Below are 16,783 nucleotides of genomic sequence, written 5' to 3'. Positions count from 1 at the left end.
TCTATCTATCTATCTATCTATCTATCTATCTATCTATCTATCTATCCGCACCTAGCAATTCTGGCCATATTAAAGATACATTGTGTGTGAATTTGCATGTTATAATGTAAGCACAATTAATGACCCCTTGTGTTTAATAGAAGAAAAAAAATGAAAAAATTATTTAATAAAGAATGAGCATGACTAGTAATTAAATTCATTTTGTAATAACAATGTTATGAGATAAATGTTTTTAAAAATAGTTTTGAATATAGAAATATCAAACAATTTAAATAACTCAATTTGTACGTAACCTTCTATGGTATGTAATATGTTCTAACCATGAAATATATTTTTTCAAATAATTTTTTATTACATGAAATAGCTTGAGTCATACAAATCAAAACAGACTTTTGAAAAAAAAGAAGAAGATTTTTGAAGGTGTATAGGAACACTGAAAAAATGTTTCATTCGTCCAATTAAAAACATTTAGGGTAAATATAAACACACATATCTTTTAAAAATTGATGCATTTATATAATCTAAACTTTTTAGCACAATGAAAAAGATTCTGTAAAATGATGATTTACTTTTCTATTTAAATGCACATTTCTTTTAGAAATTGATGCATTTATATAATCTGAACTCATGCAAACCACTGAAGGTTGACTCATCCTCACTCTCATCACATGAAAGAGGCCTTTCCGTAAAATATTGCTATTTTCTGAAAAGAAGTAATAATTTTGTTATTTATATTTAAATACAACTATACTACAATAAACACTTTAAATAGGCTAAATACATAACTGCAATCATATTATTTATGCTATCTATAAAAAATCCCAATGAGTAAATATACATTACTGCAGTTCCACTGTGTGCAGTGTTGCCATATAAAACATTGATATGTTCTCAAATTACAGTAAAACTATGTTAGAAAAGTTAAATGTACTTAAATGTAAAATCCCCCTTTAGAAGATATGTTTAGAAATGAGGTTAATAGAGCAATTTCTGGAGCACTTCAACATGTGACTTCCGTGTGAAGGAAAAAATTTTTTGGACGGACATTCAAATGTCATGTGACTTAAAAACAGCATACCTTAAGGCCTGCCCTTTTAATGCAGATAGTGCAATATAGCCCATTGTATTTTTTTTTTTCAGAATAACAAGGAAATCGGTAGAAATTAGCCTACTTCTTGCCATATGGTAACTTCGTACCATAAAGGGTTTAAAAATGAAACTAATACCGACAGGTGGCGGCAAGTCACCAGCCCTTTTACTGGTAAACTCTTTACTGGTTGGATTGTATGACACAATCCCAGTAAAGTCTTTACTGGTAAATTACCGATAAATTACCATTAAGTCAAGAGATCATGTGTGAACAGGACCTTTTTAAAAATACCAGTAATTTCGTTCCGCCAATTTACCAGTAAGAGAATACCAGTACATTACAGGTATGCGTTGAAAGGAGCTAAAGACAGTTATGAATGTGATGAGTTATGAATATGATGCGTCTTTTATTAAAGTAACAGAAATGATAGGCTACACATTCAGGATAACATTAAATAGCATCTATAGAAAGTTTCACATGCATGTAACAGAAATTAGGAAAATACATACATAGACAAAAATGATAAAGATAAGCAAAAAATAAATTAAAATAAAATTCCAAATGAAACGTCATTAATCCGGATGTTTTGTGTATCAATGATTTATGAATTGGGGGAGGGGTCACCGGTGGGCGGGGCTATGTGCGCAGTAAGGAAGTGACTCCGATACAAATCTTTCTTGGATCTGTTGCAGCTGCGAGCTCGTTGTCTTGGCGAATTTCTCTGTGAATTGTCGCCGGTTAGTTTTATGGTTTGCTCCAGAAGAGTAAACCGGACTTTTCGCAGGACGCTGCTTTGAAAATGAAGGCTTTAAATCCGCGTTTTATATTTTTGCTGAGTTTAACAGTAGTCAGCTCAAGCCTTGGATTCTACCTTCCGGGTTTAGCACCAGTCAGTTTTTGCGAAAAAGAAGATGCGAAGGAATGTCAGGTGAGCTTTTGATGTCCTGAACTTATTATTTTACTTGCGTGTACAAACAGTTGAGGCATAACAAATAAAATAAATGTTTCAACATTGAGTTAAAACGCAAATTCGGGGTTCTCTACATTGCAAATTCATGTTCAAAGAATGAAAACAGACAAAAGTGTTCATTAAGTAATTTCAGGTATATATGAAAAGGCTGAGATATGATTAACAGTCAGCTTTCCCCTTGACCCCCTGCTGTCATTCCCGCAGAAAGACATACAGCTGTTTGTGAATAGACTGGACTCAGTGGAATCAGTCCTGCCTTATGAATACGATGCGTGAGTATTCTTGATCTTTACAATACGCTTTATTATATCTGCATGCATTTCTATACAAGGACCGACCTGCGAGGGAAAACTTTTTGCTTTAGGTTTGATTTTTGCAAAGATACGGATGAAAGAAGGCCCTCAGAGAACCTTGGGCAGGTGTTATTTGGAGAAAGAATAGAGACGTCACCTTACAAGGTAAGAGATTAATGTTTTTATTTGACTTTTTTAATTTTATTTTATCAATCTTATTAATTGTAATTGAATATTATTGTGGCAGTGACATTTAGAAGATTTTTACAGATTTGTTCATTGAGAGCTGGCATGTTTGTCAAGTTTTACTATTAGCTGCAATTGACAGACACGTCTTCCTTTTGTTGTTCATGTGATTTATTTTCTATATGGTCATATATATATATATAAGCATATGTCATCGTATGATAATGTTGATGGCATTTAGGCAGTGTATTCCTAGTTGTTACTATTCTGCATTAATGTGTTATAATAATTAACTCCAGTTCTTCCCACATGGATCCTTCATATACTGATTTTTGAAATTCTCCATAGTTTACATTTAAGGCTGACAAGGCTTGTGTGAAGGTCTGCACCAAATCGTATGATGCAGGTTCAAAAGAAGACAAGTTAAAGTTGGACTTTTTAAAGAAAGGAATGGAGCTGAATTACCAGCACCACTGGTAAGTCTACATGTGATGACTTCTGTAGGTGTGGCAGTAGTAACAAAATAAAAGTCATCTTGCTTTAACAGTTGAAAAGACCCAATACCAGTTTGTCGTCGTAGGGTTTAGCATACAATTATACAATTATTTACGCAATCTCTAATGGTTGCGCATCAAAGATAAGTGGATTTAGTTTATTCTTAAACTTGTTTTGCAGGATTGTTGACAACATGCCAGTGACATGGTGTTATATTGTGGAAGGCAATCAGAAAGTCTGCAACCCAGGATTTCCGATTGGATGCCTAGTGAACCAAGAAGGAAAGCCAAAGGATGCCTGTGTGATAAATGTGAGAGAGACTGTTTTTAACCCCACTCGAGTTGTGAGCTGGCAGTCTGTGATGGCATAAATGTGATAGGATAAAAAGTTGGGATAAATCATTTTTTAAAAGATTATGATATTGTTGATTTAATTTAATTGTTGGAAACAGACAGGCTGTAATCCCTGTTTTAAGGATAGTGATACAAACATTTGATGTGTTTAAAATAACTACTTTTCAAGCACAGTTAAGTTCATGTTAGGTAATAGTTTCTTAAACATCTGATACATCGAAAGTCATGAGGTTTACTGTATTTGTGGAATGGACACAAAATTAACAACTGTTTTGGTTCTATAATATAAAATATAATGGACTCTCATATTTCACAGAAGAGGAAGTCATAATAGTGGGCAAGACTTCTTTGAACTTAAACTACAACAGTACAGAACAGTGACACAATGTGTCGCTGATTAATAACATTTCAGCTTTTTTTTCAAAATAAGTCTAGAAATTAAGTAAAAGGAGCTTCTGACATGCATGCTTTTTATCCACTCTTTTAGGCTGATTTCAACAAGAAGAACGCTTATTACATTTTCAACCATGTGGACATCACCATATTTTATCACAGTGGAGATGAAACAAATGGGATGAGTGCTCGACTTGTGGCGGCAACACTGGAACCTAGGAGGTCTGATTTTGCAAGTGTCTGTAACTAACTTGACTTGAAATGGTGACCTTAAGACCTAATTTTATCTCTTGTTCCACATTCTGTGGGCCGATATGATTAGTTTCAGATTTAACTAGAATTGAAAATTAGGCATAGTGACACCTGTTTGCAAGCACACTTCAATAAGAAAACCAAGTAAATATTTACTCTAATGCGTATGGATAGAGTTATCTCATCTGCAGTACAGTTTGTTAGATAAGAAGAATAAAAATACATATGTTGTCTGTTGGACAGTGTCAAGCATAGTAATGATGACAAGCCAACCTGTGATGGCACTCCCATGGACATTCCAGCAGAATTCAAAAACAATCTCAAAGTCACCTACACTTATTCAGTTCAGTTTAAGGTAAGTTTGTTTATAGAGTCAGTACAATGAGATGGTTGGAAAGAGCTATGTGTAATCTATTTCTTTTCCTCATTTTTTTAACAAAATGATGATATTAGGTGGGCTTCTCGATGGGATTATATTTTAGTTTCCATGCCTCACACCAACATCCAGTGGTTCAGGTGAGCACAATCTGGTTGAAAATATCATGCAATTAAGAATAAGAAGGCTCTTCTTTACATATCTCCATACATATTAATGGTCCAACTTCATTTTATTTTTTCAGCATCATGAACTCTTTGGTTATTGTGCTCTTCCTGTCTGGCATGGTGGCCATGATCATGCTTCGAACACTGCATAAGGATATTGCCCGGTACAACCAGATGGACCAGGTACCTTGAATTTACTTTGTTCTCATTCTGACCTTTAAATAGATAACAGAATAAATGAATGACTCAGTAACGACACCAAAGTCCCTTGTGTCAACAGAGCTGACACTCCCACATAGGCACAAACTGTTAAAACAAACTTCCAGTTACTATATTATGTTTGCTTCATGGAGTTATGTAGATCCTAATCTTCAAGCACAGACAGACCGACAAGTTTTCTCTAAGTTTCAGTGTGGTCTTGATTTTCTTTATTAATAACCATAAGAATACCTCCAGTCACGATCCTCTGTTGTGACATTCACAGGCAGACTGGGTTAAGATCCCTCCAGCTGCAAACGTTACCTATGTAAGCTTATTAGCTTATGCCGTCACTGGTGATTATGTTTTGTTGATTGTTTGGCTTCGGGGACTTGGTAAAACAAGTGTAAATATACATTACTACACTCACCAATCAAGGAATAAAATTGAAGGTTTTGCAATGAATAGATAATGTCACTGATAAGGCATATGTTTCACATACCATTTGCTGTTCCTGATTGTGTTTGGCGACTGGCCATAATGATTTATCGGATGTCGGCCATGTAAGGTAATTTAGATTTATTGTTATATCTTCTGCAGGAAGAAGCCCAGGAGGAGTCTGGCTGGAAGCAGGTTCATGGTGACGTGTTCAGGCCGCCCAGGATGGGCATGCTTCTGTCCGTCTTCCTCGGACAGGGCACTCAGGTCTTCATCATGACCTTCATCACCCTTTGTAAGTGCATCTGGAACAGAAATGAATTAAATATACTGCAGATTTTGTATTGTACAAACTAAACGTAAAGGATTACTTCTCTAGAACTTTGAGAACAATTGAATATTTGAGTGCATCATGTGGCTAAATGCCAGAAATGCGAATTTTTCTCCACTAATCCATTAATTTTAATTAGTTAATTGATGCAAAATAGAGATTGTTATCAGTCAAATGTGGTTGTACACATTTTGGTAGTTTTTTATTTTATATTACCTTTATAGTCAGGGGTGAGCATACGTTAAGTGGTACGCATGTGTGACCAAAATAAAAAATGCGATGTGTAAATATGTTCAGACTGCTCATTTGCATACCTGCATTATTGACAGCTTTTCATGCACAAATTTTAGATCGACTAACTGTAATACTGTATAAGAGTTCCACTCAAACTGAAAGCTTAAAGGGATACTCCACCCCAAAATGAAAATTTTGTTATTAATCACTTACCCTCATGTCGACAAAACACAATTTAAGATTCTTTCATCTTCAGAACCACAATTTAAGATATTTTGGATGGAAACCGGGAGGCCTGTGACTGACTCATAGAAACAGTGCATCCTTGTGACGCGGATGATACAGAAGAGCATACGCAGCATACGGTGATATGGAGAGACACAGAGGAGACTGTTGACAAAGGAGTTGTTGAATAAAGTTGTTATTTTTGTTTTCTTCGCTTACAAAAAGTGTTCCCATGACTTTATATAACCCAGATTACACGTCTGATGGCAGATGGAGTATTCTGACGACGACTTTCATACCTTTTATGGACCTTGACACTGTTATTTACTTGGCAGTCTATGGGACAGTCACAGGCCTCTCGGTTTTCGTCCAAAATATCTTAAATTGTGTTCCCGAAAACGAACGAAGCTTTTACGGGTTGGGAACGACATGGGGGTAAGTGATTAATGACAAAATTTTCATTTTGGGGTGGAGTATCCCTTTAAATCTAGGTTATGCGTTGCTGGTTTCAGAGCAAAATGCAAAACTGACATTTCATTCACTGAGACGCTTCACTGGACAATGCTAAACCCGGCAGCGCATAGACATACTTCAACCCGTCAAAATAAAAGCTTACTGATTTTAGGTTTGAAAATGATGAAAATTCATTAAAAAAGTTAATATAAGGATTGTAATTTTAAGTGTACTATAAAATATCTGTATTTTTATTTTTTACTTCATTTATTTTTAAATACAGTAACACTAACAATCTTATTAATTTTATTAAAATAAAAAAAAAATAAAAAAAAAACAAAATACATAAATCACTATTAACAATAATAATAATTATTTAGTTTGAATAGTTATATTTAATGAGTCACTATGTGCAGTGTGAGTACCAAACCAAATCTCAAGGTGCTCTCATGAGAACCAGACCGAAAAACTTGATTATAAAAAAAACACCCCTGATTATAATAGCATTAAATGAACAAAAGTGACAATCCTGCTTTTCTCTTTAGTCTTGGCCTGTCTGGGCTTCCTGTCTCCAGCCAACAGAGGGGCTCTCATGACCTGTTCAGTGGTGTTGTGGGTTCTGCTTGGCACACCCGCTGGATATGTGTCTGCCAGACTCTATAAGAGTAAGCAAATATTACAATGGAAAACACATTTTAACTCAAAAGTGCTATTCATTTTATTTGTGTTCTATTAATAAAAGACACCAGAAATAAAAAATATAGAAATTGTGAATGTATCCTGCATTTTAATGAGGGAAGAATACTAACTTAAATATGTTAAATATTAATCAGAATGAGCTTGATTTCCAAGTAAGCTTACACAAACAAGAGATTCCAGTGCAGGAAAAGTACAAACATAAATAATATAACAATAAAATATAGGACATTAACATATAATACAAATCAATACAGAAATAAAAAATATATAAACTGTTAATGTAAAAATAAAAAAACACATAAAAATTTGGCAGTTTTAATATTAATTGCATCCTTAATTTCCTCTGTATCATCAGCTTTCGGTGGTGAAAACTGGAAAACCAATGTTCTTCTCACAGCCTTTTTGTGTCCTGGGTAAGTTGAATACTGTCTTCATTGCGAACAGTAATACATTTCCTGATAACAGGAATAAAATGTTGTATGCCAGGATGCAGTTTCAGTATGCTGTGTTTTTGCAGGATTGTGTTTGTGGATTTCTTCCTGATGAATCTGATCCTGTGGGTAGAGGGCTCCTCTGCTGCTATTCCCTTTGGTACACTGGTGGCCATCCTGGCACTGTGGTTCGGTATCTCTGTTCCTCTCACATTTGTGGGTGCATACTTCGGCTTTAAAAAACCAGTGAGTATGTCTTCTTGAACAGGCCAGTTGTTCTTTAGCTGATACTCCAGAATTCTTATGCTTTCCTTTTTGTTAGTATTTTAGAATATCTCTTCGAATCAGCTGTTATTGTGTTTCCCATCTGTGTGAGCTTTTCTTTTGGCACCCTGTCATGCACAATATTTTGAATGTGGGTGTTTTTATTTTCCTGCTTTAACAGGGCATTGAGCCACCAGTGCGAACAAACCAGATCTCACGGCAAATTCCTCAGCAGTCCTTCTTCACCAAACCTGTGCCGGGTATCATCATGGGCGGCATCCTGCCCTTCGGCTGCATCTTCATCCAGCTCTTCTTCATCCTCAACAGCATTTGGTATGGTTTGAAATCATATCATGCTGAAATGTGTTGATGTGAGGACTGATGTTTTGGTCCTAACGGTGCATTCAAATGTTTCTCTGCAGGTCTCATCAGATGTATTACATGTTTGGCTTCCTTTTCCTGGTCTTCATCATCCTGCTTATTACTTGCTCAGAGGCAACTGTTCTGCTCTGCTACTTCCATTTATGTGCAGAGGTGAGATTTGACATCTTTTTAATCAAATTAAAATTCTACATTTTACTTTGTGTGTGTGTGTGTTATTCATTTTTCAGAAACAACTAAGTCATGGACTTTATACTGACATCTAGTGGTGTGGTCCTGCTAAGTTTTTTTTCTCTAGGCCACTGATTTGAATGAGTTTTTATTTCATACCAGTCTACATCATTTTAAACATTTGTCAAAAGTTATATTATTTATTTTAATAATTGCAGGTGTTTTAAACTTTTATTTAAAGCCTTCTTATTTGTATTTGACAGGATTATCACTGGTGGTGGCGATCATTCCTGACCAGCGGTTTCACAGCAGTCTATCTGTTTGTCTATGCAGTGCATTACTTCTTCTCAAAACTACAAATCATAGGGGTTGCAAGCACTATTCTCTACTTTGGCTACACCTTGATCATGGTGCTCATTTTCTTCATTTTTACAGGTATGTGATCACTTTAGCTTTATAAAATATTTTCATGTTTATATACACTTTGTGACTGAAGCTATTATAGTATAGTTTAGATGTCAGCCAAATCCCTCTGATGAAAATATTTACTTGAATGACCCACTGAGATTTTAATATTAACATTTCAATAATTTTACATTTGTATAACGTTTGTACTTTTTGCGGCTCTCTGAAGTTAATAGTCACATGACATGCAAGTAAAGATAGTTTAGATGTTGTTGTTATTTTATTTTACTTTTATTATTTTATTATTACTTTTATTTATTATTATTTTATTATAGTATAGTTTAGATGTTGTTGTTATTTTATTTTACTTTTATTATTTTATTATTACTTTTATTTATTATTATTTTTATTATTATATACTGTATATATTTTTTTTTTACATTTTTTTTTTTAATTTAATTTGCCGCCCCCAGTTTGTGAAACCCCAAATTAGAGAATAGATTTGTGTCATGACCTACTTGAGAAAACCAGGTCGAAATTACATTTTATTCCCTTAACACATATTAAAAGACAAATACACTCTACAGCAAACAGCAAAAGAAATAATACTTTTAAATTAACTTATTTAAATTCAGTCTTTCTGTTGTGTTTTTAGCTTCTGTTGTGTTATACAAAACAAATTCAATCAAAAAAACCAGTCTTTCTGTTGTGTTGTCTTCACTGGCTGTAATCAAAAACAACCATACAACACAAAGTCTGTTCCACAAGCTAATGACTCAAACGTAATCAGTTTTACGAATCCTACACTGAATGACCTTTCACTGAATACTCCTCCTCCTTACTCCTGGTCGGAGGCTTCTGCTAATCACTCGCATATGCGACTAAATCTCAGTCCCCTACATTGCAAGTAAATCACTCGCATATGCGACTAAATCTTCACTCTGGGCGACTATATGTCTATCATTAGCCATTGGCTAATAAATTCTTAGATTTTTACTCACCAGTGTTGAGTTGGAGGCTAAGTATAAGTTTAGCACAGATATATTTTCAGTTGCCGAACACTCTAAGCGCTTCAGGATTTCACTCGAGCGATCTTTGCTATTTTTGAATTCATCTCTTAGGCCGGAAATGCACTGTGATTTTTGTCTGATTTTGAGCTGATTTCTCAGTTGTACAGGCCGAATTTCAGCTTTGACTTGCGTGGTGTCTCACGTGTTAATTTTACACACATAGTGTGAGCAGGCGAGTTGCATTTTGACAAATGGACTGTAGTGTGAGCACATAAATCCTGAGCTTTCGCTTAACATCGCATGCAATTAACTCGTACAGTGAGAGCGGGTATTCAACAAAAACATTGCTGAAATCACACAGTGTATGCCCGGCCTAAGCAGCCTTTCCACTATCTCCGGAAGTCATTCATTTCCAAAGGAGAGTAATGCGGCAGCTGCATGGAGTTTCGATCATATGTGGAAAATTCCTACCAGATTTGAGCTTCGGGTGCTTTAAAATATTTGAACTTCTGTGGCTAGACCATATGCTACCACTCAAAATCATAAAATCATTCATTTTACCATGGTGAATAAGCTGAGGGTAACGGTTGCTTCACTACCAGTTTGAAAGTTGACTGCCGCTAGGGTGAGAAATGTGACGTGGAAAGGTGGCTTTATGATTGCGCAGCGAGTTACTCTCTTAAACTCTAGTGTGAAGGTGCACGACTCCCCTTCACTTAGCTGACAGTACGGTTTCTCACACACATGCGAGACTTACATACCATGCAGAATTGACATGCTACATGTAAACTATATTGTTTGTTATATTTTTCTTTCAAAATAATGGAGTTAATTTGTAATTCAATACAAATCGTTGCAAAGCAGCTTCACAGAAAATTACATTTCTACATTATATTTAGGAGTAGTGGGTAAAGCTAATGCGCAAACGACAATCTCATTGGCTGGTGCTCACATATTATCGTCTCTGTTTTGATTTCAGCAAATTAGTTCCAGCTAATGCAGACAACATGATTAATATTCATGAACCCAGCAGCTCATTAATCCTTAGTGCAATTTATATTGTTAATAGTAGTAGAATTCGCAGTATTATTATTATTATTATTATTATTATTATTATTATTATCTTACCAGTATTATCATTAGCGCCACCCCCCCCCCCATTTTTTCACAGAAACACTGAATGAAAAACAATATCTTAAAGGGATACTCCACCCCAAAATGAAATTATTGTCATTAATCACTTACCCTCATGTCGTTCCAAACCCGTAAAAGCTCTGTTTGTCTTCGAAACACAATTTAAGATATTTTGGATGAAAACCTGGAGGCTTGAGACTGTCCAATAGACTGCCAAGTAAATAGAGTGCAAGGTCCAGAAAAACGGTATGAAATATCAGCTATTTTTCCTGAGTCGGACGACCATTTTACAAACATATTTTTTTTTATTATACATAAACACTAGTATATCCTTAAGACTAGCCAAATGGTATTCTGATTGCCAAGGTGTGCATTGGTTTAACAGTGCAACTCCCTATACCATTTAGGACAGGATCTCAAGCCCCCGGGTTAGTTTTCATCCAAAATCAAATATCTTAAATTGTGTTCCGAATGCTGCAGTACGAACAGAGTTCTTTTACGGGTTAAACAACATTTCATATATTATTAGGGGTCATTGCATTACTGACAGTCTTTTAAATTTTCATTTTTGGGTGAAAACCCAAAATTCCTATCTCAAAAAATTAGCATATTTCAATCCGACCAATTTAATACAAAAAAAAAGACCTTCAAATAATTATTTCAGTTTATGCACTCAATACTTGGTCGGGAATCCTTTTGCAAAATGACCACCCCCCAATGCCAAGTTTTGGAATTCACTAATTAACCCACTAAGCTCAGTTCTCTCATTTCTCTTATAATTCTCTATGGGGTTCAGGTCTTGACTGACCCATGATGTTAAGAGTGGGCACTTCAGATATTTAAAAACGCTATGCCATTTTTACAAACATAAGCTTTTGATATATATATCCCTAAAAACATAGTATACATCCACCTAGTCCTCACTGATGGTGGTGTACTTGGCGGACGTAAGAGTATTTCCTTCTCCCCAGTCTTTCCTCCCAGACTCTGGCACCTAACGAATGGACATGCAAATTTGCTTTCATTTACTTGGACCAATGGTGCTTTCTATTGCCAAAGGTGTGCACGGTGGCTCATAGAGGGTGCAACTAAGTTTAACAGTGCAACTGCCCCTGTTAAAGTACCATTTATAAGCTACAGGATTTGTATCCTGTTTGATGGCCTGGAAGCAAGTCAATGCTTTCTCATAATCCCAGTTTAACTTAACCCACAATACAAAACCTTAACAAAAAATTATTCCCCAAAAATTCAATTTAATTTAATCCTCAAGTAACCAGTTCTTCTTAAAAAATTTATGTCTCCCTTCTAGTCCTTTCCTTTGGCAGGTGACCAGTTCTAGTTGGTTTGTTCCTGCCCAATGGGTCATGCTGTGTTTAGGCTGAGGGTAATTGGGACACCTATAAATATTCCTCATCTTTTATTGTTGTTGTTGAAAGACAGCGGCACTCTCTCTGGCCTTAATCAAATCTCTGTTGCTTCCCCTCATTGATATGCTGAGGCGGAGGTGGCGAGAGATGGCCAGCTGTCTGCCAGCCGTAAACAGCTGTTGGTTGATAGCATCTACACACGCTTGCTTGTTTCTCTATAAATGGCATGTAAATGTCTTTTTTTAGTTTTGCAGCATGTGCTTTCCTCATAGACTTGGTAAAATAGCCCAAGCTTCTTGGCAACAGTACTTTGATATTTTATGTAGAACCTTTACGAAAACCCTCCAGATTACCAGTGTAATTGTCGCAGTTCTCAGGGCTTTGCTTTGAATGATGGGAAACCTCCGCCATCGGTTTTCTGAGTGGATATTAGCCACAATCTATTTGTTGCCATGGATTCTACTAGATGCTTTAGGATCCCTGGCTGCGGCTGTTATGGCAACTTCCATGCACACTAGAGGGGTGAAAATGTAAGTCACGATTGAAACAAGGCTTACTGGATCATCATTACACTCTTAGTCCCAAATCTTTAAATAATCGTTCCCAGAAGTGGCTTGTTTTAGTCAGAACTACCATGACTTTTTAGATCCTGAGAGCCAAGTGAAGATACAGCGAGAGCGTGTGTGGAAGGTGAGGGGGAGGACTGAGAATTGTGTGTATATAAATGCATCTGAAAATAGATTCAGAACTAAAGATTTCAATTGTTGATTGGCTGTCACCGCCACCCCAGCGATGATTAGATTTAATCCTGTGCTTCATTACACTCAGCTCAGTTTGTCTCTATCATTTGCTGCATTGAAACGGTACTATTAATAGACTGTTATCATATACAATGCCACCCAAATTACTCTAAATGTAGTTTTAATAGAAACCCTGTCGGTTAGTTTGACACATTTTGTAACACGTGCTGAAATGTTCATTTTGTTGGCCTGTGCTCTTTATTTTTATTTCTTGTGCTAATTCTGACATTTCTCCTTCCATCCAGGTACTATAGGCTTCTTCGCTTGCTTCTTGTTTGTAAATAAAATCTACAGTGTGCTGAAGGTGGACTAAGGGAAGGACATTTGGGGAACACAACATCATCTTTTTACAGATCAGATTTCATGTGGAAGTCTGAATAGACATTTAAATGAAGGTTAAAAGAACGGCTGGTGTTTGGCTCAACTGTAATTCACTGACTTGCAGTAGAGGTGTGCTTGTGAACTCCAAAGACCCTTTTTCAGTGCATTACTTGTCTCACGTTACCTGTGACTTCATTCCAGCTAAACCTACCATGCTGAGAGCAGAAGCCCATTTCTTTTATGTATAAAATTGTCTTATTATGCTTTTATATTGATCCAAATGTATGTTTGACATTGTTTCACTTCATCTGTAAAGACATAATTTGAATATTTTAATACAATTATTCCTGTCCATGATTTGTTTTTGGTACAGAATTTGTTTTGAAAGATCAGATGGGACACAATTTCTGGTGCGATCACATTTTCCTTTGTACGGTGAAATGCTGTGGGCTAAAAGCAGTCTTCTTAATAGGAATCCACGCAATCTGAAATTTTGCGTGAGTGACGTCTGAAAACATTCCACATGCAGATTGCTCACTGCATTCAAGTTTGTTCATTCTGAGCGCACAATTTGGTCACATATCAATATAAAGCTGCTTAGTTCGGAAGTGACCTCTGAGTGAGAGGTGCTTCATGCTTTGCTACATAATGCATAATGAACTCTCTTAGTTGGTGAAATTTTGCCTAATAAGTTTAGCTAATGTAACATTTACCATTACTTAGTGAAATTTCACAGCAAAATACTGTCATTTTAATTGGAATCCACGTGACTGGGAGTTTCATTTGAGAGCTAAAAATTTTCCCCACAGATTTTGTTCATGTTCATGTTGTCCAATTGTCGAATTTCAACATGTTGACAACAGAAAACTACTTGGTTTGAAAATGACTTCTGTGTGAGTGGTGCTTTTATAAAAAATGTTGCCATGTGAAATTTAACTGACTTCACACCTGCAAGGGACAGTTACATTTTTCTTTTGTTCAGAAATTGTTTTGCAAGCAAAATCTGGTCATTTCAATAGGAGTTTACACAATCGATATAGGTTCATGTTTTTCATGGATTTGTCTCGTTGACCAACAGAAAGCTGCTCTGTTTTAAAGTGACTTCTGTGTGTGCTGTGTTTCATGATTCGTGCTATTGACAGTAAACAATGGGCCATTTTGCCCATGAAATTTCACCTAAATTTAGCTAGTGTGACTGTACCTTAAGCCATGTAAAACCACACCACAGTACCCTCTATAATGTCACCTATTGGTGAATATCAGTAATATTCTTTACTTCACTGTTAGTAGCACAAAACTACTTTTTTCCCATGTGTTTTTATAGTTTTATCTTGCTGATTAATTTTTTTTTTTTTTTTTTTTTTATGGAGGGAAGGAAATTGAATGGCACATTTTTTTGCAATAGGACTCTTTTATACAAGTAATAATATCTAAATAATGGGAGGTATTTAGTGACTTTTTTTAATTATTTAAATGCCAATGCATTAAGGAAACTACAAGCTTGCACATCATTTTCCAATTCAATTTTAATTTGAAAACTCACAGAATGTACTGAGCTTCAAGTCTTATGAGGTATACATAAACATTCTTCACCATGTTATAATGAAAGAAAAATAAATCACAAAGTACATCATTACAAAAATGTCTAATTCTAAACTTTTTTAAAAATATAAAACAGTCAGTTGGAGTGATGATGACATGTTGTAGCTTACTTTTTTTAAGTGACTGTCTATAGTTTAATAAGTGCTGCAGACATTACTGGAAACTGGCATAGAGTTGATAATATCTGTGATATGTATTGTTTCAAAATAATACTTGCTGTAGCAGAGGAAACTGCAGGTTTGACTCATGATTGATTAAGCTGACTTCTAAAAAACCCAGCCAGAAATTAATAATGAAGCACTAGCAGTCCCATTTTCTACAGGGTCAAGCTGAGTGCTCAAAAACGGTTAACATTCCTGCCTTAATGTAGGAGTTGAACTTGAAAACATGAAGTGCTTCAGCAGTTGTGAAGCCAGCTTATTTAATCCCACATCATGTCAGTGGTTAAATGATACATTTGGCAGTGTTAGGGGATTGAACATCTTATACAACACAGAAATGATGTACAATTTATCTATGGAGGCACTCTTAAAGAGAGCTGACTCTCCACACTGGTCAAGAGGTACATTATAAATAACCTGAGATCCTGAGCTCATTAGCTGCTCTTGGGTGAATCTCACGAAAGCATGTCCCAGGTCACATTTCACAAATAAAAAAGGCAATTCAACAAATACTACCATGATATATAAACACTTTGAATTAAAGCGAATTAAGATTCCCCTTTTTTGTTCTTCTTCCTCCTTTTTTTTGTTTTTACAGTAAAGTTACAAGAAAAGGTTTGATGGGTGGGAGCAATGCAAAAATGGTCTGAAAAGTAGGCGTACTTTATTTATTTTTCATTTTGGGGTGAAATCTAAACAGGCATGATCTTGACAGTTTTCATGTGACTCACCCTCTTCAAAATACTGAAACCCCTCCACATTTCAAATCTTATAAATACAAACAGAAATACAGTCACCCATCCGCTAATGCTGATGTGATTCATCGCTTAAGTATTACTGGTGCATGAACAATAAATAATAAATAGAACGGTTTCTTCAATTTGTTAGCTTCCTTTTGCTTGTACTTACTCTTATATTAACAGTGTTTCTTTAAAAGAGAACTTTGATTCCAGTGACAATGATTCAGTTGTATAACAAAGTTGATATGTATGCTTAGAAAAATAGACAGAAATCTCTCCACATATATTCTAAATTCATTTCAAAACAACATAAGGAATACTTTATCTTTAAATTGTAAAGTAGCAATACATTTGACATGGATGTATACAAAGAACATTCATTTTGTTAGACATTGTACACTACTATATGCTGGCTCAAAAAATATTTTTCCAACATTTTACTCCCTAATATTTTAAGTATTATATTAAAACACTGAAAAAAAAAAAAAATCTATATTCTGTATTTGATGGTGCACTTTATACCATGTCTCAAATATTTTGTATCAGGCTTGTATCATATGTCAAGCCTTGTGTATTAAATGATTATTCAGTCATTGTTTCCAGTGTTTAAATAACCATAACTATATAATATAACTGATGACCACTTGCCCATGCACAGAGTAAACATACACTACCATCCAAATGTTTAAGGATGAGAAGTTTTTTCAGTCTCTTATGCTCTCCGTGGCTGCATTTATTTGTTTTTGTGAAATATCACTATTTAAATACCTGTTTTCTATTTTAATATATTTTAAAACAATATTTATTTCTGTGATGCAAAGCTGAATTTTCAGCATCATTACT

General features: G+C 35.3%; 1 protein-coding gene across 2 annotated transcripts; it reads left to right on the top strand.

Moving 5' to 3' along the window:
- The first annotated feature begins 1,730 nt into the window (after positions 1 to 1,730).
- On the top strand, positions 1,731 to 13,794 carry LOC109049102 (transmembrane 9 superfamily member 2-like). 2 transcript variants are annotated; one of them, XM_042770261.1, is made up of 18 exons: positions 1,731 to 2,018; positions 2,265 to 2,332; positions 2,425 to 2,518; positions 2,888 to 3,015; positions 3,215 to 3,344; positions 3,875 to 4,002; positions 4,276 to 4,387; positions 4,469 to 4,548; positions 4,653 to 4,758; positions 5,060 to 5,101; positions 5,374 to 5,506; positions 7,000 to 7,119; positions 7,509 to 7,566; positions 7,671 to 7,830; positions 8,030 to 8,181; positions 8,271 to 8,382; positions 8,664 to 8,835; positions 13,362 to 13,794. In XM_042770261.1, the coding sequence occupies exons 1-18, from the start codon at positions 1,890 to 1,892 to the stop codon at positions 13,427 to 13,429; spliced, it is 1,992 nt and encodes a 663-aa protein (XP_042626195.1). In that variant the 5' UTR covers positions 1,731 to 1,889; the 3' UTR covers positions 13,430 to 13,794. The 2 variants fall into 2 exon arrangements, with proteins under 2 accessions (XP_042626195.1, XP_042626196.1); XM_042770262.1 differs by lacking the exon at positions 5,060 to 5,101 and having other exon boundaries at positions 1,732 to 2,018.
- Positions 13,795 to 16,783: the final 2,989 nt, after the last annotated feature.

The sequence above is a fragment of the Cyprinus carpio genome, chromosome A14, assembly GCF_018340385.1.
Source record: "Cyprinus carpio isolate SPL01 chromosome A14, ASM1834038v1, whole genome shotgun sequence".
NCBI lineage: Eukaryota > Metazoa > Chordata > Actinopteri > Cypriniformes > Cyprinidae > Cyprinus > Cyprinus carpio.
The sequence above is the reverse complement of the archived record's forward strand: the minus strand, read 5'-3'. Positions and strand labels throughout refer to the sequence as shown.

Coding starts and splice junctions, on each gene's coding strand:
- LOC109049102 (XM_042770261.1), top strand. CDS start 1,890: ATGAAGGCTTTAAATCCGCGTTTTATATTTTTGCTGAGTTTAACAGTA. Junction 4,549..4,652: donor ACCAACATCCAGTGGTTCAG/GTGAGCACAATC, acceptor TTATTTTTTCAG/CATCATGAACTCTTTGGTTA. Junction 5,507..6,999: donor CATGACCTTCATCACCCTTT/GTAAGTGCATCT, acceptor TTTTCTCTTTAG/TCTTGGCCTGTCTGGGCTTC.